Source organism: Puma concolor, chromosome A1, assembly GCF_028749965.1.
Source record: "Puma concolor isolate L17-30 chromosome A1, mPumCon1.1.hap2, whole genome shotgun sequence".
In the NCBI taxonomy this organism is placed as follows: Eukaryota; Metazoa; Chordata; class Mammalia; order Carnivora; family Felidae; genus Puma; species Puma concolor.
Window position 1 is genome coordinate 28,746,062 of NC_141667.1, and position 24,367 is coordinate 28,770,428.

At 39.2% G+C, this 24,367-nt stretch overlaps 1 protein-coding gene across 1 annotated transcript in view; it reads left to right on the forward strand.

Annotated features, from left to right (window-relative positions):
* The first annotated feature begins 1,657 nt into the window (after positions 1-1,657).
* The window catches only part of SPEF2 (sperm flagellar and cilia associated 2), a 150,302-nt gene continuing 127,592 nt past the window's right edge, over positions 1,658-24,367 (forward strand). Inside the window, exons 1-4 of the mRNA XM_025923764.2 lie at positions 1,658-1,790; positions 13,967-14,069; positions 20,376-20,628; positions 23,959-24,129. Coding sequence (XP_025779549.2) covers positions 1,733-1,790; positions 13,967-14,069; positions 20,376-20,628; positions 23,959-24,129 — 585 coding nt within the window. The 5' untranslated portion in view covers positions 1,658-1,732. The remainder of the gene's footprint in view (positions 1,791-13,966; positions 14,070-20,375; positions 20,629-23,958; positions 24,130-24,367) is intronic.

Here is a 24,367-nt window from a genome sequence, read left to right on the forward strand (position 1 = left end):
CTCTGTCTCAAAAATAAATAAACATTAAAAAAAATAAAAAAAATAATTTAAAAGTTAAGTAAAGTGAAATGGTACTAAACTGTTAGCCTATCAGGTCACACAGATCAATTTCAGAGTAATTTTAAGAGATATTTATTCTAGTAGGATATCACTGTTATTGTGCATACAGTTGAAAAGAATCATAATTTGATGTATCCAGGCCTTTTAGGGGGCAATTCTTTGTCTTTGTGACATATACAAATACATTATTATATATATTATTGTCATACACATGAGATTAAGTATACATAATACAAATGTACATAATTATTTCTATGACTCCATCGAAACTTTTAGAAATCATTGGAGCTCCTGGGTGGCTCAGTGGGTTGAGCAGCTGACTCCTGATACCTGCTCAGGTCATGATCTCATGGTTCCTGAGATTGAGCCCCACCTAGGGCTCTGTGCTGACAGTGCAGAGCCTGCTTGGGATTCTCTCTCTCTCTCTCTCTCTCTCTCTCTCTCTCTCTCTCTCTCCCTCCTCCACTTGCTCTCTCTCACTCTCAAAAATAAGTAAATCATTAAAGGAAAATTTTTCTCACCTTTGTTAAAGACAGTAAAGAAGACTTTATTCAAGCAACCATTGCGATCGGGTTTTACAGGCAGGGGAGAGAGTTGGGGCACCACTGTGAACACAACAAGGAAAGGTGGGAATTTACAGCTGAGCAGCAGAGTTAGGGTCTGTAGATGGAAAATTTTTAAAAGGAAACATCAGGGACAGGGGTTTCTGGCTAAACTGACTTGAAGGATTCTTGCAGAAGGCCAGCCAAGGGGTAGGAGATATCAAAGGTGAGGAATCCAGAATTTGATCAGATATAAAGGGTGAGGGATTTTCCCTAAACAGACCCAGCAGGATTCTTGCCAAAACTGGATAAGGGGCTAAGGAAGGAACTCAAGTTCTGTGCCTCTGGGAGAAGAGAACTCAGAGGAACCTGACTCAGGTTTGCTCAAGGGAAGAGTCTTTGTCAAAATACAATTGTAAAATAATTACCTGGAAGGCAAAACTGACCAGAAAACAAGCTCATTAAATATTCACCTCTCAAAACAACATAGAGATAGGAATTCCCTAATTGTTAGTCGGCTAACAACAAAAATTACCTAGTGATTGCTGAGTGTTAGGCCCCGTAACAGCTCTGGGATCAAACCATGCATAAGACACATTCTGTTCTTGCCAAGGTAACCACACAATATAGCTAGCCTTTAAACCTAGCAATTTGTAAATCAATGAATAAATGGCTGTCATTAGAGCACGAGCTTCTATAGGTTTTTTTTTAAAAGACAATTTGGAAGAAAAGTAATTCCCCTTCAGTCAAGACTCTTTCTCTCTCTTTCTGCTCGTCCAAGAAGCCCTCGCTCTGCCATGACCTCCTGCGTCGCTCCCTCTGCCCACCCATTCCTCTCCCACCGCTCAGCCCCTCTCCCAGGACCCCCGCCGTCTCTGCCACCGCCACCGCAGAGCCCCCGGCGCCTGCGTGCGTCCCGGCCTTACCCGCCGGCAGGGGGCGGGCCACGGTTTTCCGTCCTGCGCGGCTGGACTCTGGCGCCCCTCTTGCCCCAGCCTTTGCCCAAGCTCCGACCTGGATACGCTTCCTTAGCAACGAGTTGCCCGTGGCAACAAGAGGACGCGGGGCCGGAGCCTGGATTTCCCGCGCGTTCCTACCCTTGCGTGTTGTTAAGAGGCGCAGGCCGAGCCATGTCGGAGATCCTGTGCCAGTGGCTCAACCAAGATTTGAAGGTGTCCCAGACCGTGAGTGAGTGACACAGCCCGGGGAGAGCGGGCTAGGGACCAGCGGGGGGCTAAGGGCCCCGAGCTCGGCGTGCTGATGGAAGGTGGCGGGGAAGGCGCGAGCTGCGGAGTCCAGGCGCCTGCGGGGCCCCCAGCAGCACCCCTGGCGGGTCCGATGGCCCCAGTCCAGCTCACTTGAGCTTCTCCCATTCCCATTCTGCAGCTCCCGAGTTACCCATCGTCATGGTGGGCCCGACCCCACAGTTTGTAACCTACTGTGCCCTTCTAAGCACAGTTTTTGGAGGTCTCCTTTGTTCCTATGAAGAGAAGAATTTGCTGAACTCTACAGTCTGGCCCTGACATTACTCCCTTCGAATCCTTTAGACTCCTGTGCTGGCAAGCCAATGCAATAAGGAAGCCTTCAGGCCAGCTAGGGCTGTACTAGATGTGTGCCCCTGGACAAGTTCCAAAGCCTTTTCTGAGTGTTTCCTCCAGTGTAAAATCCGACAATACTTTCCATACCCAACTACCTAGCGGGGGGGGGGGGGGGGGGTGCTGTGCGAAAAGAGTTAATGCAGACCAGGTAAACAATTACCAGCTGTAGCAGTTTTAGCTCAACAGTTACACACATTAGCTATTTCTGACCACTCTTCACTCTTGACTAAAGCTGACTTTACTCACTAAACTTTTTATCCCAGCCATGAAGTTGCCATCCAAAATTTCTAACTCCCACACCAACAGAGGCACTTGTACATGCAGGCAATTTCTAGGACAGCCGCGGAATTCCGACATAGCGGCTATGCTCCACCTCCGCTTCTTTCTGTTGTTTCTTCAGCACTTCGTTTTCCAGCTGGTATGGTTTTTGCTCAAGGCAAGAGGTTTTCAGCCCAAATCGTTTCCGTCTGTTTTCACAGCGGCGCCCTCGCATAATGCCGCGTTGCTACCAGAAGGGCAATAGTGCCAACCCGACCTTAGGTCAGCCGTGGAATTTGCTAGATCAGGAGTGTTTCTGCCGCAACAAAACATTTATTATCAGCCTTAGGCTCTTTACCATTGGTGCACTTCCGGTTGCATTTCTTTTTATTTTTTTTATTTTTTTTTTTCAACATTTATTTATTTTTGGACAGAGAGAGACAGAGCATGAACGGGGGAGGGGCAGAGAGAGAGGGAGACACAGAATCGGAAACAGGCTCCAGGCTCCGAGCCATCAGCCCAGAGCCTGACGCGGGGCTCGAACTCCCGGACCGCGAGATCGTGACCTGGCTGAAGTCGGACGCTTAACCGACTGCGCCACCCAGGCGCCCCCCGGTTGCATTTCTTAAAGCTTAAACCCTAGACTCTTTCTTTGCTGAACCAAGACCCACATACTCCCTGGGAACTGCTATCAGTTCTTTCCCAGGATTCTATGATCATCCGTCCCATTTTGTCCCTGTTTCGCACCTAAAATGTGCTGCTGATCTCAGGACAATGCTTAGCAGTTTTCTTATTCCTTTCTTACCATAGGAGCCAAATTGCATTATAATTCCCTTAAGTTATACTCTTCCACAGAAAAGCAGCTACAGATTGCTGAATTTAATTTGGTTCATTTACTTGAGTTGTAAAACGCACACCCTTTGCTCAAATCCCCAGGGCTCTTGCATGTTGAAACACTTTTGAGGAAAGTAAGTAAAATTAATAAGAAACATAGTAATAGTAGTATGCCATTATAATTGTAGTAGTTGTAATTGTAATCCGTTTTGGAATTTGGGCGTTGAGAGGGAAAGGAAGAATTACTTCTTTCTGTGAAGGTGAAAAGATGGGAGGGGTTTTAAGGGAGCATGTTAGCAACATAAACTATGAATGGAAAATTCCAGATGTCTGCTTCCCTGAAGTTGTTAGGGAGACAGCTGCAGTATTCCGCATCCCATTCATTAGGAATACATGTTTATTTCTTGATCCTAACCACTAACTGAAGCCTAAAGAGACTGATGTAACCAAATTCCACATTGTAAAAGGCTTTTGAGAGTATAGGAAGCACATTCAAATGTGTTTGGAAGCAAGATAGAATCTGGGCATCTGAGGAAGCACACTGCCAGTTGTCGATTCCAGCCATTAGAGAAGCCCTTTTATGGTGTGTAGTTTAAGGCTTGGCATGGTTTATAGGAACTATCATGGAAATACAGTAAGTGGCTACAACCTCTGGAGAAAGTAATAGAGCAATTTTCTAGATAAGGGTTGTGTTAAGAGCAAGGACTTGGAAGCCAGACTGCCTGGGTCGAAATCACTTAGCCACCACTAGCTGGTGACCTTGGGCAATTTATTTACCTAAATTTCATGATACTCAAAATAGGAGTAATACACTATCTCATCAAGTCGTGTCAAGATTAAATGAGATAATAAATGTAAATGTAGTAATAAATAGTAAATATATTAGAATAATACTTGGGGCGTGATAAATGCTCCATCTCACTCTTCAGAAACTATCATACAAAAATAAAATCACCAGTATGTCAGGATATTTGAACAAGGATGTTTATTGCTACATGGCTTGTAGGGACAAAATGAAAAAATGGGAAACAATCTGAATATCCTTCAAGAATAGAATACTTGGATAAATGATTTTATATTCATGCTACAGATTGTTATGCAGTTATTAGAAAAAATGAGTTAATGCTATAACTTTTGACCTAAAGGATATTCATGTATTTTTGTCAAGTAAAACATAAAAGTTATAGCTTATGTGAGGAGTATAACTGCATTTTTGTACCAACTAGGAAATATATATACACAAACATACTTATGTGTGTGTATATATAGCTGTTTTGAGCATAGAAGAATGTGTGGAGAGCCATGTACGAGGCTATTGACATATGCTTGAATCTTCATATTGTTTGTATAAGCAGAGAGAAAAGTGTGGAAGGATGTAAAATAGTGTGTAGATATTGGTTACCCTGGGAAAGGAGAAGATTGCTGGCTTTTCTTTATACATCTGCATTAGTTGGCTTATTGCTTGTATTACCTTCATAATTTGAAAGGAACATTCAACATAACATTACAAATAGAAAATCGAAAAAGAAGATGAAGCTTCACATGAAAAAAAAGGAGAAAACGATGTTTAACATCTTTTAATTGAAATGAGTAAGGATCTATAATAAAGTAGAATGGGGGGGTTACATATGAATTATTTTCTTAAATGAGTTTTATAAATGAAAGAAGGATAAAAAATAATACATGAAAATATTATTAGACACTTGTACCAGATGCTGTGCTAAGCCCTTTACATAGGGGTTTTGTTTTGTTTTGTTCTTTTAAATTCTAAAAAAAACAAAAAAGAAGAAGGGGCCCTAAGAGACATTGTTACAGCTGTAAACATGAGTAAAAGAAGCTGAGAAGCTTGGTAATTTGTTCAGGGTCACACAGCTAGTGGTCACAAGGCTAGATCCTTGACTTGTTCTCTTAGGCACTATATTGTATATTGCAATTTAGTTAGGGGATATATATTTTTTAAAAAACACAACTCTCCCAAGAGTATTCATTTGAGCTCCTTTTATAAGGATTACTGCTCAGTTTGAAATTATAAGAAGTACCCAAATTCAACCACCCAGGCATGTTGTAACTTCACAAGGTATAACCTAATTCCCTAGATAGGTAAATGGCAAAGGTGGATTTATCAGTGTTTGTTTAGAAGTGGTTCAGTTTAGGGGCGCCTGAGTGGCTCAGTCGGTTAAATGTTCAACTTCAGCTCAGGTCATGATCTTGTGGTCAGGGAGTTTGAGCCCCGTGTTGGGCTCTGTGCTGACAGCTCAGAGCCTGGAGCCTACTTTGGATTCTGTGTCTCCCTCTCTCTCTGCTCCTCCCCCACTCTCTCTCTCTCTCTCAAAAATAAATAAACATTAAAAAAATTTTTCAAAAGAAGTGGTTTAGTTCAGGGGCACCTGGGTGGCTCATTTGGTTAAGTGGCTGGCTGACTCTTGATTTTGGCTCAGGTAATGATCTCATGGTTCCTGAGATTGAGCCCTCTGTTGGGCTCTGGGCTGGTAGCTTGGAGCCTGCTTGGGATTCTCTGTCTCTGCCTGTCCCCTGCTTGTGAGCTTGTATGCTTGTGCTCTCCTTCTCCCTCGAAATAAATAAACATTAAAAAAAAGAGAGAGAGAAGTGGGACAATCCATACATTGTTTGCTAGGACAAAGAAAACAATGAGAATGCCAAGTGAGTGCATTTGCTGCCTTCATGAGGTTAAATAATGGTTCAGTTGTTGGCAACACAGCCAAAGGCGATTGATTTCCGCATTATTTTGAAAGGTAGAAGTCAATTTGGATAAAGCATACTATATTGAATTTTGTATTGCCAGGACTACCCTGAGAATCAGCAGTCAAGAAAATAAATTCCAATGATCCTCAATCGAGAATAGTCTCCCTCCATTTAATGAGGTTTCTGGGAGTCACCAGAGATTTGATTAGCCTTAATATATGAAGATTCAAAGCTTTGTTGCCAAAGCTAAAGATCTCCAGTGAGTTTAATTTAACAAGACCATTTCTCCCAGAGAATAACACTTCGATGTATATGTTAAAATGCCTTGGAATACAAAAAGTTGCTCGACACAAAATTACATCTGAAATTCAAGCAGTTGTTTTCATGCAGTTGTTTCTATAATGAAAAATAATGTAATGTTACTAAAAGATTTGCTGTAAAATTCTTTAGGAGTTCTCACTTATTTTCAAGAATAAGCATTGCTTCTGTTTTACAAAACTCTTATGAATTCATCATATGAGGAAACTAGCATTGTAATGTAACATTCTCCATAAATGAGTAGAAGCCTTTGAATTCTGTGTTACAGATCAGATCTTTTGTAAACATGAGTATATACTAGTAGTCTGTATTCTTTTGGTTTCTGGGTGTGGTTATATTGAAAATGTAAATACCTTACTATGCATATTTTAATTGTTTCAATCTTAAAAATTTTTAATGTTTATTTATTTTGAGAGAGAGAGAGAGAATGCATGCACATGAGCCAAGGATGGGGGGGGGGGGGAGAGAGAGAGAGAGAGAGAGAGAGAGAGAGAGAAAGAGAAAGAAAATCCCATGCAGGCTCCATGCTGCCTGCACAGAGCCCCATGCAAGGCTGGATCTCACCAACCATGAGATCACGACCTGAGCCAAAATCAAGAGTCAGACCATTAGCCAACTGAGCCACCCAGGCATTTGTTCAATAATCTTAAACATTGTTATCAGGGGTAGCAGAGGTGCAATAAAGAGAAAATTGCACTTGGGAAAGTTAAGTTTCTCTATCAACTTTGTAGTATCTGAAGCATAAATAATCTCTAGGTCCCAATTTTAAGTTCTGAGAAGTAAGAATAGTAAGTGTGCTAGTTCCAGTGATGGAATGAGTGAGATATGGGGATGAAAGGTGTAGCATAGGCAGTACAGTCAGTGGTATTGAATAGTGTTGTGTGGTGACAGATGGTAGCTACACTTAGGGTGATCACAGCATAAGGTATAGAGTTGTCAAATCACTATGTAACATATGTAACCAAACTTCGACTGAAAGAAATGGTAAAAAAAAAAAAACAAAAAACAAAAAACAACTCTATATTTGGAAGGATATGAAATGAGATTGGAAATGGAGAACACCTACCACAGTGCCTAACATCTACACTAGATCTAGATATTCAATAAATATTATTTCAACTGTTTTATGTCCTTTACTTTAGGATAGCACCTATGATAGCACCTGTCACATAATAGGCACCTAGAAACTAATTGTTTATTACATGAGAGTCTATGAGTGAGGCAAAAGTATGTTTTAGGCTGAACTTTATGGATTTGTTCATCTTGAGAACCCTGGGTACTTTAATCCTCATCTTTGTGATTTCAGAGGTTCTGCTTATTTTTATTTACTCATTTATTTAATTTCAAGTTAGTTAACATACCGCATAGTATTTGTTTCAGGAGTAGAACCCAATGATTCATCACTTCCATATAACACCTAGTGCTCATCCCAACAAGTGCCCTTCTTTATTTAAAAAAAAAAAATTTAATGTTTATTTATTTTTGAGAGAGACAGAGACAGAATGTGAGCCAAGGAGGGTCAGAGAGAGGAAGACACAGAATCTGAAGCAGGCTCCAGGCTCTGAGCTGTGAACACAGCTGTGAGATCATGACCTGAGCTGAAGTTGGACACCCAACTGACTGAGCTGCCCAGGCACCCCTAACAAGTGCCCTTCTTAATGTCCATCCCCCATTTAGCCCATCCCCCCTACTCCAGCAACCCTCAGTTTGTTCTCTATATTTAAAAGTCTCTTATGGTTTGCCTCCCTCTCTGTTTCTATCTTATTTTTCCTTCCCTTCGCCCATGTTCATCAGTTATGTTTCTTAAATTCCACATATGAGTGAAATCATGTGGTATTTGCCTTTCTCTGACTGACTTACTTTGCTTAGCATAATACACTCTAGTTCCATCCACTTTGTTGCAAATGCAAGATTTCATTCTTTTTGATCTCTGATTAATATTCCATTGTGTATATGTATATGTATACGTATATATACATATATATACATACATATATACACACACATATATAATTGGATCCTGATATACACACACACACACACACCACATATGAGATATATATATATATATACACACATATATATACATATATGTGTATATATATGTGTATGTACATATATATATACATGTATATATATATATACATGTATATATATATATACATATATATATGTGTATATATATATACATGTATATATATATACCACAGCTTCTTTATCTATTCATTAGTTGATGGAAATTGGTCTCTTTCCATAATTTCGCTACCATTGATTATTTTCAGCAGTTTCATTCCACTTTTAACCTGGTGTCATTAAACCACACATTTTTTCATACTTCATTCCTTAGGGTACTTGGGAAATATACTGTATCTCTTGTAATACGACAGATTTTGATATTTCCTGGCCAGCTCAGCAGCATTTTCCTTGGTTAAAATTTGGCTTCCATTGGCTGGAAATTGAGACACCAAGTCTGATAGCTGAAGGCTGTCGTATAAAACAATGTCAAAATTTTCAAGATATAAAGTTCCAAGAAAAGAATGCCACCTAATATTTAAACCATCAAAGAAGATTAGAATGATATAGAGAATTTGTTTCAGATAGAAAATCTTGAGAATTATGATAAAGTCTTCAAAGGAAAGGCTTGATCATCTTCTTGTTATACTGGAAGAAAATAAGCTGTCAATATCTGCCAGTCAAAGACCACAGGATACATACCTATAGTTGAACAAAGTTGGGTTTATTGACTTGTAGCCAACAAGAGAAAACACATACCATGGGGAACTGTGGGTCATTCAGTAAGAAGGTGTTAGAAAGGACTTAAAGCTTCTGGGTTTGTGTTAGGTATTTATTGAGAAGAGTTCAAGGAAGCAGTGCTTTGCTCTGAATTAGATCCTGTCAAGAAGCATAGGCAACTCTATGACTGGATATCTTAATAAATCTTATCTAGGAACTGGAGAGGATAAACCAAGACAAAGATTTTATTGGTAAAAAAGCAGAAAACATATTGGCCAGAATAAGGAGATTTGGGGTCATTTTTTGTGTTTTGGACAATATTGTTTTGGTCTGAATACACAGAAGATTACAAAGGAATTTTGTTTTTGTCTTGATCTATCAGGGTCACAGAGTGGCCTTGTCTGGTGTTGGTGTGCTGTGAAATTGATTGTTTGGCAGGAGAATGCCAAGGACTAGCTGTGAGTGCTAGGCCAATTCCTAGGAACACCAAGGCCTGATGGGGCTAGGTCAATTCCAAGTCATCAGCAGCTGCTTTTCTCTCTCTTAAATGAAAGTAAATTTGCTTGGCTTTTAAAATGTGGCTGATATGCAGACTAGGTCTTTGCTCTTCTAGTAAAGGTAGAGTGAAGACCACTGAGCATAGAATGTATAGGTCTACAGACCCTTTTTCACGATTCTAAAATTCAAGTATCTCTTTATCCATTGGGTGGCAAAACTTGACCAGAAATGTTGCAATGCCATGTTTAATTTTTAATTCTCCCATTGAAGTGTTTTACTGTAGGGATCAACTGTGTTTGATTACACGTGCTTCTGGTGGGACAATGTCAAGTATTTGCTCTCTGAATATTGAATTACTTTTTAAATAAGGATGTTTGTACTGTAGTCATTGAACTCTTGAATTATATGACCTGTAATTAATATGACCTGTTATCTTAAATTAGGAAGCAGTGATAATAATAATAAAAAATGTCGCTGAACACTTATTATATGCTAGGAATTATGCAAAGCATTTACATGCAATATCTCATTTAATTCTCAAACTAACTCTTATGGCGTAGAAGCCATCACTCTTCCTCTTTTAAAGACAAGAAACTGAGACATTTATAATTGCCCAAAGTCTGGTGCCTTATAAATGAGCAAGGAGTCAAACCAGGAGAATGTTTCCCCAGAGACTATGCTCTCCTCTTAACCATTTTGGAATATAGAAGGCTTATCTCCTTTATGTGCTTTCTCCAGCTGGCTCAGAGCCATTTTGGTGGGAAGCACATGGGTCATTTCATCTGCTGAATCCTGCCTCTTCTAGACCTTCCACAAAGGCCCACATCAAAGACTGCAGCAAAAGAAAAGTGTGGTGATAGGGATCAGGCGTGTAGTTTGGAAGTTTGGAGGCCAGGTTGAGTTATTGCAGAATGACCTTCAACCCAGATGTAACTTACGTCATTTGTTGCTGAATGACCTGATCCCAGATGTAAATTATGTCAGAACTCAGGATGAAGAATATCACTGGGCTCCACAGTTTGTTTATTTCTCATATTATTCATTGTTCTTGTCCTGGAGCCAACCTGTCTCTTCTTTCCCATAGGAAATTCCAATTTTTATTGCAAATTAACTTATAGAGGTGGCCGTCATGAAATTCATCATGGGATTCAGCAACATTTGGTGGGAAGAAAAATATAATGAAGTAAAGGGAAAAAAATAAGCTTTCCTTTGCTTTTTTCTTTTTATCCTTCTTGTTTCTTTCCCCACAGTCTTCTCCCTTTCTCTCTCTCTCTGGCCTCTTACCTGTCTTCTCATACTTTTTAATCTATGTATTCCTAGCTTGTATACTTTTCTTCATTATCTTCTTTCCTCTCTAATTTCTTGCATGTATTCATCTTTTTTTCTTCTTTTATTTTTTCTACATGTTTTTCCACTTGCTATCGTTCTTCACTCACTGTTCGCTTTTCTGCTTATTTAGCACACAGTAAAGCTGAAGTGTCCTATGCATACAAAGCTGCAGACATGTTTCTGTATGTGTTTACTTGTAGTGAACTATTTGACAATGAAATAATAAGTGTTTACTGTTCTTTGCCCTTTATATCCATAAATGCCTCTATTTTACTCCTAACAATTGCCTTCTTAATATGTCATGCATTTTAAAGGAAGTGGACTATGACTTTATTTTTCTGTGACCCTTTTGTAGCAAACAGTTTACTAAAGGCCATTCGTCACTGAGGGTGACACTGTAGGATACAGATGTTCCCTAGAACAGGATACAGATGTCGCCCCCCTCCCCCTTATTCCTGGGCTGCACTTCAGGTATTCAATCAAACAAACAACAGACATAGTGCAAATTCCAGGGGAAGGGAGAGGGGACTGGAACTACCTGATGGTGACATAACAACAGCTTCAGAATGCAAAGCAATAAACAGTCTTTAGATTATTAGTAGAAATCCATTGTCTGACAATAGTTGTATGTCAGATGACCCCTCAGAAAAGAGGAGACTAAGGATGGGCCAGGGAAGAGAGAAGGGCAAAACCACACCAAAACAAACCAAAACAAACCAAAACAAAACAACAACCCAGGAAGAAGAAAGCAACAGACAGAGAGGTGCAAGGCACAGCCAGAGCAGCCCAGATGGCACGGTGAGGATGATGATGGCAGCCAAGACCAGGTAACAGCATTGGTGGCCAACAGTGTCAGGTCTTTGAGGGAAGGAGAAAGCAGCAGTGACTCAGGAGGAGGAGATAGCACATCTCCTCCCTTTGGAGGTGAAAAGCCATTTGGATTTCAGTTGCTTCAAATACTACTTCTGTATGATGCCAAGAGACACGGTCAATAGATTCTGATGCTAGATGGTTCTGGAGTTGGCCCTAAGTAAACAGAATCAATGGGCATAATTGATACCATTTTAAACTACTTTATTATATATTGATTCAACCTAAGGATTGGGGTATTGTTAAGAATATAAAATATTTTGGGGCACCTTGGTGACTCAGTTAAATGTCTGACTTCGGCTCAGGTCATGACCTCACGGTTTGTGAGTTCGAGCTCCACGTCGGGCTCTGTGCTGACAGCTCAGAGCCTGGAGCCTGCTTTGGATTCTGTGTCTCCCTCTCTCTTTGCCCCTCCCCTACTCTCTCTCTGTCTCAAAATAAATAAGTAGCCATTTTGGGGGCGCCTGGGTGGCTTAATTGGTTAAGCTTCCCACTTCTGCTCAGGTCATGATCTCAGGGTTTGTGAGTTCAAGCCCCCCACCATGCTCTCTGCTGACAGCTTCAGAGCCTGAAGCCTGCTTCAGATTCTGTGTGTCCCTCTCTCTCTGCCCCTCTCCCTCTAGTGCTCTCTCTCTCTCTCTCTTAAAAATAAATGAACATTAAAGAAAAAAGAATATAAAATAAGCTTTGGGTGAAATTGTGGGCTGGTGTCAGATATGCTAGTTTTATCCTTATGATAATGTGTAGTATGCTGAGTAAGGTCTCTGTGACTCACCTCACTCGACCGCAACCACACATCAACTATCATTTCTACAGATCGGGAAGAAATGCTATTTCTTCAAAATCAATTAACCACCTCGTTACTAGTCAGATAGATAAAAGAGGACAATCTGGTACGGAGGAGCTTGTGGTAGTGCAGTGATATATAGTGTTTGACTGCTGTTGCCTGAAGGACCCTGAGAGAAGCACATTGAGGGTTTGGGAGGATTTTGAAATCATTTAAGAGATGATAGCTTTGTCCTATGATAACATAATTTATTTTGTGTATCAGTTCTGCATTGTAACCCAATGTCCTTCACTTCATAAGAAAAATACAAGTGACCCCAAACTAAGGACATTTTTTAAAAAACAAATTTTATTAACACTTAAAATTTTTTCCTGAACATTATGTGCTTACTATGGGGCAGGCAGAGAGCCAAGCAGTCCTCAGACATTACCTCTAATCTTTAAAACGGCTCTCAAAAAATAATAAAATAATAAAATAGTTCTTCAAGAGAGATGTAGATACGGTTATCTCTGTTCTAGAGATAAGGATACTGGAGCTCAGGGAGGTTAAGCAGCTTGCCAGAGGTTGCACAGCTAGTCAGGGGCAGAGTCAAGATGCCAGCATAGATGTCTCTGGCTCCAAAGTCTGTTTTCCTCTGGGCTATCTGTGTCATTGCAGAGGATAACAACTGGACCAGAGTAACCTCTGGAACCACCAAGGGAAAGCCTGATTGTATTTGGTAGGCTTTATTTGAGAAGGTGCAGATAGATGATTTTTTAAAAATTTCTATTGTAAAAAGGTTGAAATTAAGTCTTAAGGTTTACTAAGGTTAGATTGCAGCTCACTTGGCCAGAATATGCTGTCATTGTCCATAACCTGAATTGATAACAAGGGTATTGGAATGTAATTTTGTAAAATAAATTGAAGTTGTTTTTATTTTTTAAATGTTTATTTATTGAGAGAGAGAGAGAGACAGAGAGAGAGAGAGACAGAGACAGGCAGGGAGAGAGAATCCCAAGCAGGCTCCATGCTCACAGGGCAGAGCCCAACTGGGGGCTCGATCGCATGGAACTGTGAGATCATGACCTGAGCCAAAATTAAGAGTCAGACGCTTAACCAACTGAGCCACCCAGATGGTCCTGAAGGTTTGCTTTTAGATCTAAGTTTGTCTCGATAAATTTTATTGGTTATATTTTGTTTAATTAGATCAAAAGTTGTGTTTTCTTTCAGAATTTCGTATGTCATCAAGTATCGATTTATATTTATTCAGGGATATTTATAAGGCATCTACTGTTAAACTTCAGTCTTTTTATTTGATTATTAAAAGATATTTCTAGAAGTACTTTCACAGCATTTTGAATTTAAGTTATGGAATTTTACTCTATACATAATGAATATAATGATGCTCTATATGCAACATTATCTTTACATTTCTGTCTCTATGTTTTAAAATTCAGGTCCCAAGTCATTTGCAAAGGCATTTTCCAGTGGCTATCTAATTGGAGAAATTCTGCACAAGTTCGAACTTCAGGGTGATTTTTCAGAATTTTCAGAAAGCAGGTTAGTGAGATTGAGTCTTTCTAAAAAGGGTCATTTCCTTTGGCATTTGGATGGCTTTAGCTCCCAGAGTTAACTTTAAAAGGATCATGAGCCACAAGATCCCTTCCAAGCCTGAACCAGCCAAACACACCATTGATATGAAAATTGTTGGCTCCTGGAATATGCATGCTTCATTGTCCCAGGAGCACAGAGGAGTGAAAGTTATATGGTTGCAGCAAAACCCCCTCTCTAGATGGGACCTATTTTAGGATCTCCTATATTTCTGAAATTTGAGGCCATACTACTTCTTATTTTGTTCATTGCTTCTCTCTTTTAAGAGAAGTAAAGCAACATACAGATTCCTGGCAAAAAAACACCCGTAATATTTTTTTTGTTTTTAGCAGCTATATTGAGATATAATCCACAGACTGTAATTCACCAGTTTAAAGCATACAATTCAGTGGTTTTAAGCATATTTACGTGTTTAGTACATTCACAACCATAGCTACTAACCACCTGGCCCCTGGTACTCACAAATCTATTTTCTGTCTCTATAGATATCCCTATTTCACACATTTATGTATCAGTGGGATCAAACAATATGTATATTTTGTGACTGATCATGTTTTCAAGGTTTATCCATATTGTAGCATGTATCAGTACTTCTTACTTACTGTTTATTTGCTGAATAATTTCAATTGGATATACCACATTTTGTTTATCAATTCATTAATTGGTGGATATGAGTTATTGGTTACTATGAACAGTGTTGCTGTGAACACTGTGTTTTTACATGGAAATGTTTTCATTCCTCTTGGGTATATGCCTAGGGGTGAAATTGTTGGGTTACAATTGTGTTTACAATTTTGAGGAACACCCGTATTGCTTTTCAAAGTGCTGGTATCATTTACATTCACACTTGTAATGGATGAAGGTTTCAGTTTTTCCACAACCTCATCAATATTTGTTACTGTCTTTTTTATTATAGTTACCTAGTCAGTGTGAAGTAGTATCTCGTGTGATTTTGATTTGCATTTCCCTAATGACTAATGATGTTGAGCATCTTTTCATGTACTTGCTTATTCGTCATTTGTATAGCTTCACTGGTGAAATGTTATTCAATCTCTGCCTATTTTCTTTTACATTTTATGTTTTAAAGCAGTTTCAGATTTACAGTAAAATTGAGAAGAAAGCACAGAGATTTTTCATTTAGCCCCTGCCCTGACACATTCATCACTTCTTCTATTATCCACTCCCCTTACCAGAGTGGTGCATTTGTTGCAGCTGATAAACCTGTGTGATTCATGTTCACTCGAAGTGAGTAGTTTATATTAGGATTCATTCCTGGTGTTTTTCCTTCTATGGGTTTGGATAAATGTGGAATGACTTATAGCTACCATTATAGTATCATAGGTAGTATTTTCACTTCCCTAAATCCTCTGTGCCCCACCTACTCCTCTGTCCCTTACCTCAGCCATGGCAACCACTGATTTTTTTTTTTTTTCTTCATAGCGTTGCCTTTTCTAGAATGTCATGTAGTCGGAATGATACAATAGTAGACTTTCGGCTTCATTCACTTGGAAATATGCATTTAAATTTCCTCCATGTCTTCTCATGGCTTGGTAGCTCATTTCTTTTTGCACTGGATAATATTTCATAGTCTGGATATACCGGTTTATTTATCCATTTATCTACTGAAGGACATCTTGGTTGCTTCCAAGTTTTAGCAATCATAAGTAAAGCTGCTATAAATATCCACATGTAGGTTCTGTGTGGACATAACACTTCGACTCCTTTGGGTGGATAACAAGGAGCACAGTTGTTAACCTCATGTGATAGCAGTACGTTTCGTTATAGGAATGAACTGGCTTCCTGAGTGGTTGTACCATTTGCATTCTTCCTAGCAGTGAGTGAGAGTTCTTGCTGCTTCACATCCTTGCCAACATTTAGCGCTGTCAGTGTTTTGAATTTAGGCCATTCTAGTAGGAGTATTGTGGTATCTCCTTGTTATTTTAAATTCCAGTTCTGAAAGTTGCACAGTATGTATGATTATTCTTTGTGCTCCAAGCATTGTCCCTGGCCCATAGCTGACACACAATCATATTTTTCTATTGAATAAATGCATGATGTCAGAAAGTATGCCTGTTTAGCCATAGACGACTTAAAGCACCATACCAGCCAGATGATGTATGTAGTATTTCAGGTATACTAAATTAGCTTTTGTCAGCAGGGCCATAGAGGCTCTTTGTGTGAAATGGAAAAAGGAACCTCATCTGGATGGACACAGTTGTAAAGACACAGGTCTTAGTGAACAGAGAGGCCTTTGTGCAAAGGAGAAGAACCCCTTTTTGGCTGAAACAGCCTTGCATCAGGGACAGGGATTGGCAAGCTGAGCACAGGACAGTGTCATACTCTTGCCCCACCCTTGGACAGGGGTGCCCCTGAGTAATATCATATGTAACAGCCTCTTTTTCACCCGCTGCAAACAACTAACTAACTTTCTATCCCACTGAGAATCATTTCCTTAATGTGAGAAGAGGGACCCACTTGTTCAGACAACCAAATTCTATTCATCTTGAATTCTTGGAACAACACACTTTTTTTCCCCAGGGGCACATGGTCTTTGAAAGAAGGCAAGGATCAGTAAATCCATGGATGTGACCTTTGTAGTAGTGTATTTAATGGGGAAAAGCATCCTTCTTTGTCAAAGCCTGTTTTTTAGGCAGATGTCTAATGCTAGGGCTCATGATTTGGAGTTTTTGTTTCATATTTTTAGTGTCTTTAGTCTAAAATATAAATGTTGCCTATAACTGAAGTTATTTGCCTTAGAACTTCTTAATTCTGAGAACTCCTCTAACTCTGAAAGACTTCTCTGTTCTAGGATATGTTTAGTTCACCTCACAGGGTGAAAAATGAGCAGATCGGTTAAAAGGATAAAATGTAAAGGAGCTTGGATATCCCTGGGGGGACAGCTTCTACTTACCTTGTAAGTAAGATGTGTTCCCTCACCAGGTGACAAGGAGGAGAGAAGCTAGATAATCTCTTGGCAAATAAGAACTGCAAGTATCAGATACCTAAAATAATTTAAATAATCCTAAGAATGTCTTATGTCTTAGAAAAATCACAAGAAAATTTGCTTTTCCCTCTAAGTTCTAGAATAGGAATAAACACAAAATAAACACTAATCAGCTAAGCTAAGAATTGTGGCGACCAAAGTATGAGACACAAAAGTTTTATCTCCTAAACCAATGAATGTAATGCTAAAATGATCATAAACAAACATGTCACATGAGTTGCCATGAACTTATTACTTTCTTTTTTATGTTACATCCTACAGATGGCATTGCTTGCTCATGAAAAAAATAATACTATGGAGGGGATTTGTCTCAAATGAGGTTTTTGTTCTTGATTATCTTCCTTCCACTTTGTATGAAAGGGAAAACGCTCAAATTACCAGTAGCGTGTTTTTGTCCAGTCAACAAAGAAAAGCAAGGAAAGACAAACTTCTTCCTCTCCCCTTGCCCATTCACTACCCTCTATGCAACATATATACAACATCTGGGGATTTGCTGTAAGAAAACTGAGACATCAAATATTAAAAACAAACAAACACTACACATAGAGGAGAAGACTTTTCCCAGAATACATTCCTTATTCCCTCAGAGGTTATCATTTGCATCATATACTCTGTCTCCAGAGCAAAGGTGTCCTTACAGTTTGCCTGTATACAAAAACATGTTGATTTTCATGCAAACTGATTGAGCATATGCTATGCCAAGAGTGGACTTCCACCAGTTTACACACTAGTTATGCTCTTAAAATGTTGTTTTTATGTATTAAAAACTTCCAGAGAGAAGCACTGTTATACCTGGCTCTTCAGCCAGTTCATAATAGCCATTTTAAAGCCTAATGTGTGGCTGATGTTTAATACTAATAGGCTTACACTGCATTCCTGGGGCCATGTAAAACAAGTCAGAGGAGAGGAAGTGCTCTCCACTTTTACTGGGTGCAGGGCTAAGTTTTGATAAAATTTGCAAATGGATAGTGTTTGCTTTGGGATTTTCCCTCCTGAATTTTGATGCCCCTAATCTCTGTAGCCCAAGGTTATGATCCAGGCCAAAGCTCCGACAAGTGGCTCTCTGGTGGTCTTTCCAAATATGTGTAGTAGGCAAGACATATGGGGCTTTTAGGATAGGAAAGGCATGAAAGAATAACTGTGCAGGGAGAACAAGAAGGGGTGTCACGTGCCTGTCCAGGGAAGGTAGGCACAATCGTTGACCTAAGTGTCCTTTGCGACTATACCCTGCAAAACGTGGTCTGCTTTACTCAATTTAGGCAGATGGTTGTCATATCAAACTGTAAGGTCATTTGTGGGGAAGCAAACTGCAAACCTGGACATAAGAAGACCTAAAAAAATGTTACTCTTACTTAGAGATTTCCTGTAGCATCCAATATTTCTTCTCAGCCCCTCAGAGACCTGTTTCTCTTTTATAAATTCAAACTATTGTATTGTATTCAAAGTTTGTTGATGTGGTTTGATATGCTAAGTATACTTTACCAAATATTTTTGCTGAAAGAATAATAGTAAACGGAGGAACTAGGACAGTAAGTTACACCACATAACTAGAAAAGGAAATCAAGTTACTGTGTCACTATTTTTGTTAACATTGGTCTTCCCATGATATTGACTCCTTATTCATATTTAGAAATCATTCATATATTTCCTCAGCCCTACCTCCTTTTAGAGCATGGGTTTTTAATTTGTAGTGAATGGGCACTTTTAGGCTAGATTTTAGGAGTTTCACAAACATCCAGAAATAGGATACATATTTTGTGTATATGCACGGATGTGTTTTCTTTCTTGTGGAACAGGTTCCATGGCGCTCATCAGATTTTCTGTGGTATCTGTGATCAAAAAAAAAAAAAATTTAAGTGTGAAGGAATCTCTATAAACCTCTACACACTTAATTGAGGTCGTTGAATATCATTGTGTCTTCCCCAAATAACTTTATAGTCCAAAATGAAGTCATTGAGTGAAAAACCCTATATGAGAAATTCTACCCAATAGGTGCCAACCCCCTTTTAACTACAGAATCTTTTTTTGTGGGGTTGAGGGAGGTTAGGACTTTGACTTATATTGAAGTATATTTAGTATGTTTTTTTCCTGTATATTTTTTCCATCCTTCAAGTATATTCAGTATATTTTTTCCAACACTGAATGTTGGCAAGTTAAAATAAGGAGGAAATAAGCCAGTGGTTAAAACTGATATTTGCATCTAGTTGGAACATAAAGAGGCCCAAGAATTGAAAATGCATACAGCATCTCTTTGGCCATCTTTCTGTCACTAGATTCATAGGCTCATTGACAGCCCTAAATCATTTGAGACCCATATTCCAACACTTACCTCAGTTATCATTTTTTGTTCACTCATGTGTTGTCCTGCTGTGAGCCCCTCAAGGGCAGGGAATACATCGTATTCATCTTTGTAAGACTTTAATAAACTTATTAAAATCTCATAGGTGATTCAAAGATAACTTAAAATTAGAAAGTCTTTATTGATTCTTAAAGTAGTAATAGAAACTTTAAAGTGAAGATTGCATAATTAATTAGATTGCTTAGCTAATATTATTTAATTAAATATTTCTGACAGTGCCTGAGAGGATTGTTGTTAAAGTTGTCAGCACAACATTTAGAGCTATTTTCAGACTCGAGTAATAATGTCATTTAAAGCAATGGAAATTTATTTTTTTTAATGTTTTTTATTTTTGAAAGAGAGACTGAGTATGGGCAGGGAAGGGCCAGAGAGAGAGGGAGACACAGAATCCAAAGCAGGCTCCAGGCTCTGAGCTGTCAGCACAGAGCCTGACATGGGGCTTGAACCCACAAATCGTAAGATCATGACCTGAGCTGAAGTCGGCTGCTTAACCGACTGAGCCGCCCAGGCACCCCTAAAGAAATGGAATTTAAATTACAGCTTTGCCTTCTGAGTAAAATATTTTTTAAAACCATAGTTGTTTTTCTGTTTAGAAGAAAGCACTTAGTTATCTGTTTTTTGTATTGACTTCCTATAAAAACTCTAGCATCTATTTAAGCAGAAAAGTGTATAAAATGAGTTTTAGTTTCACCATTCAAGAGAAGTAAGTGGGTGGAGTTGTGGACAATAGAAAATGTCAATGTATTTACATGACTGAGTGGTTTTACAGAGGAACGATATATTGTAAAGACCATGGGATAATTCATCATATCAGATCATGATCATGCGTTGGATATTTGTTGTTTTTAATTCAATGTCAGTGTCTAATTATGTGAAATATTTTAATGCCTAGAGTTTCAAGTGCCAAACTTAATAATTTTTCTCGCTTGGAGCCAACACTTCACCTTCTGGGTGTGCAGTTTGATCAGAATGTGGCCCACAGCATCATCACAGAAAAGCCTGGGGCGGCAACAAAACTTTTGTATCAGTTGTACACTGTTCTTCAGAAAAAGAAGAAAAGTGGGCTGACCACAGTGGAAATGCGAACCATGCAGCCCCCAGCAAACGCCAGACACCAAAGCATGAAAAGTGAGGCTTTTCGAGACGTAAGTACACAAAGAAACATAAGCCTACCACCATGTAAAACTTGGTAAGGAGACATGACAGTGATGTTGCATTTCAAAAAAGCCCCATTGGGTATCTGTGTCCCTTATGTATGTTATTGGCCATACTTGGGTTTTGTTTTATGTTAATATTTTCAATTCATGTATCCATTTTTGACGTCTCCCTTCACATGGCTACTAGTATATCAAATTCTGTGTGTTCCTAATTCCAAGTGTTTTCATGCCTTGCTCCTCTCCCTATTTCTGCCTCTGTCATATCTGCTCATATCCCTGCATGAATTACTACCACAACCTACTAACATTTCTCCCGGTCTTCTGGCTTTCCGCCAGACATCAATCAACTGCTAGATGAATCTTCCCAAAATTCCGCTTGCACTGGGTTCTTTGGTCAGAAACCTCTCATTTTACGTATGTCCTGTCTCCAACCTGGACTCACTGACATTCAAGATCTTTCACTAAATGGTCTCAACCTTTCTGACTGCATTTCTTCATAGTCTTCAGCATAAAGTCTGTCTTTTCTACATTGATCAGCAACCTATCCTTGAACAACTCTTGTAGATCTCTGCTCCTCCCTCCCTTTCACCCAAGCTTATACTTCTCCTCTCTCCTCTTCCTGCAAGCTTTTCTCCTTCTACTTCTGTGGCAACCTTCCCAGTACACATGGATTCCTCCTAGGGCACATGTAATTCTCACTCTCTGGTGTTAAACTCCTGCTGTTGATATTGTTGGCTGACTTTCATGATTTATCTGTCATAGGCCTCACAAGATTTTTAGTTCTTTAAATTCAGGGGCGCCTGGGTGGCGCAGTCGGTTAAGCGTCCGACTTCAGCCAGGTCACGATCTCGCGGTCCGGGAGTTCGAGCCCCGCGTCAGGCTCTGGGCTGACGGCTCAGAGCCTGGAGCCTGTTTCCGATTCTGTGTCTCCCTCTCTCTCTGCCCCTCCCCCGTTCATGCTCTGTCTCTCTCTGTCCCAAAAATAAAAATAAACATTGAAAAAAAAAATTTAAAAAAAAAAAAAAAAATTCAAAGAATATGCCTGGTGCAATGATTTGAACATTGCAAATTGTCATTAAGTGTGTTTTGGTTAATCGATACAACGTTTTAGTTGACGGTTCTCTCTAGTTCCTGTGCTATTTCCTTACGGTAAGTGAAGTACATTAACTCTTCCAGGCCTCTAGGATAATGGGGGGTGCTGCCCTGATGGAGTGCACTAAATAGAAATGGAAACAATTAAACATGTACATTGAATTTATGAAGAAACAATGACATAATAGATGTGAGGGCCGTCTGCACTTTCAGATTTTCCTATTCTCACGAGTCTTATGAGCCTGGTAGAAGAATGAGCTCAGCAGCCACGGAGAGCTGGAATTGGATTAGGCTTACGGCCAAAGAACATGGTGTCCCATCCTGCCTCCTTCACGTGCAAGGTGACTAACTTTGAACTGATCCCCGAAACACTCTCAGCCTCTATTTCTCTATTTTCCCAACTGTTAAAAACAAAACTGATTATCTCCACCTGCCTCAGAGTTGGGCTCTTTTTTTCAGTTTTTAAGGAAACAATACACAAAAAATTCTTTATTAAGTGTAAAACAGTCAGCAGCAACAAGCGCTGTAAGAGCTGTGTAGTTGAGGCCAAAAAGAAACCATTAGGTTTAAAGTTGGCCATGGTGACCTTCCCAGAGTCAATCATTCGTTTGTGGAACAAATATTTGTTGGGTTCCTATTTTATGTTAGGCAATTGTACTATGACCAGCATAAGGATGGTCCCAATCCCCTTGGAGATAAAATTCAGGGGAGAGAAAAATGTTTCAGTGGAGTAGTGTGGAATGTGGTGAGTTGAATAGTCAATTGAGATGAAGAAGACTGAAGCATAGACTATTCATTCAAGAAATGTGGAGGGAAAAGAGAAGAGAAAATGAGAACAGTAGCTGCAGAAGAGAAGCTCAAGAGAAACATGAGGTTATTTGTTTCCTTTATGGACATAGAGACCGGGACAACTTGCCAGTTGAGAAAAAGAATCAGTGGCAGGAGATGACTGGTGTGAGAACCAAGTGGAACAAGGTTCTCAAGGGAAGAAAAGAGGATGCAACTGATGGGCCAGGTGGAGGAGGAGATATGTTAGGAAGGAGTTAGATTTCCTTTTTCTTTGATACCAGATGGAAGAAAATTCAGGTGTCTATTGCATAATAATATTGACTAAAACTTATTGATTGTACACAGGGAGGTGCAAAGCCCTGTTCCAGGGGCCGTGCATCTGTTATCTCCTTTGATCTTCACAACACTCTTATGAGATAGGTGCTTTTGTTATTCCCATTTTACAGATGATGAAACTGAGATGTAGAGGGATTCAGTAACTTGCCCAACTTAATGCAGCTAGTAGGGGGTAGAGTTGTAACAAACCTAGGCACTGGGTCTCTACTCTTAACAGTAGACTCCATTATCTCTCAGTGGGTATTTCCTGGGTTGGGGAGAGGATAATAATTAAGCTGAAGATCTAGATATCGTATTGAGGTAGAAAAATAGGATGTTCAAGGACCTGGCATTTTTGTTGCCTCTGAAGAGGGAGGCCGGGCGATTTTTAACGACAAGAAAAGCAGGAAGGTGTGTATGGGCGTAAAGTCAGCTGATAGGTCCTTAAACGATCTTCTGAGTAAGTGCCAGTATCTACTGAGGCGGTTTTAGAAGAGAAGGACCAAAAATTTTTAGAGCAACAGTAACATTTGAAAAAAAAAAAAAAAAACTTTTAGTAAGTCTTTGGCTTTTAAGGAGATTACTTTTGGATATAAACATTTTAGTTAAAAGCATCAGCCATATTGCTTTGACGTTAAAAGCATCAGCCATATTGCTTTGACGTTCATTTTCTTATATTGTTACACTCTCGTTCCCAGTGGCCTGGAAGTTTCAATGTTTCTTCACTCTTTACTAGGAGGTAGCTTAAATAATGGAAAGAATCTGGCTTCTCATATTATCTCGTATATGTTGAATTGGTTTTATAAAATTATTCTTATGAAAATGTACTTCTAAGAATTCATTCACGTAATGAATACTATTTATTAAAAATTAAACTCAGGGCAAAAAAATATAAAAGTATATATGAGACTATTTTATAAGAAGGAATTCAGATCATGTTTTTATTTTTTTTATGTAAATTAAAGATATAAGTGATTAGTATTGGGCTTGAATTTAGTTTAACCATCAAAAATAGTATTTCGTAGAAATTTTATTTTGAAGACAAATTTTATGTGTGCTTATAATGACAATACATTTTTATTTTCTAGTAACGAAATCTTTTGAAATGCTTTCTTCATTTAGAGACTTAGAAACCTGATACCACGTCCAACTGATTTCAATCTGATGCGGGTTACACACAGGTTTCAAGAAAAATATAGACACATGACAGAAGATCTTGTCCGCATGCATTCTGAGAAACTTGAAAAATTTCAAAAACTCAAGGAAGAACAAAGATGTTTTAATACTGAAAAGGTTTTATAGTACAACTTTTCCAGAAATTCATTAGTGCATAGTAGTATACTGTTTGCGATTTATGCCGATGGTACACATTGCATAAGCATTAATGTGGCTCAAGTTGCATGTTCCTTTGACTCGTGCTCTGCCCCACTCTCACCTTTCTCTCCCCTCAGTTTCCCCTTTTCTCTATCCCCACTCCTGCTGTCACCTCTCCCTGAGACCAAGAACAAGAACTGCCATTCTCTGGAGTGGC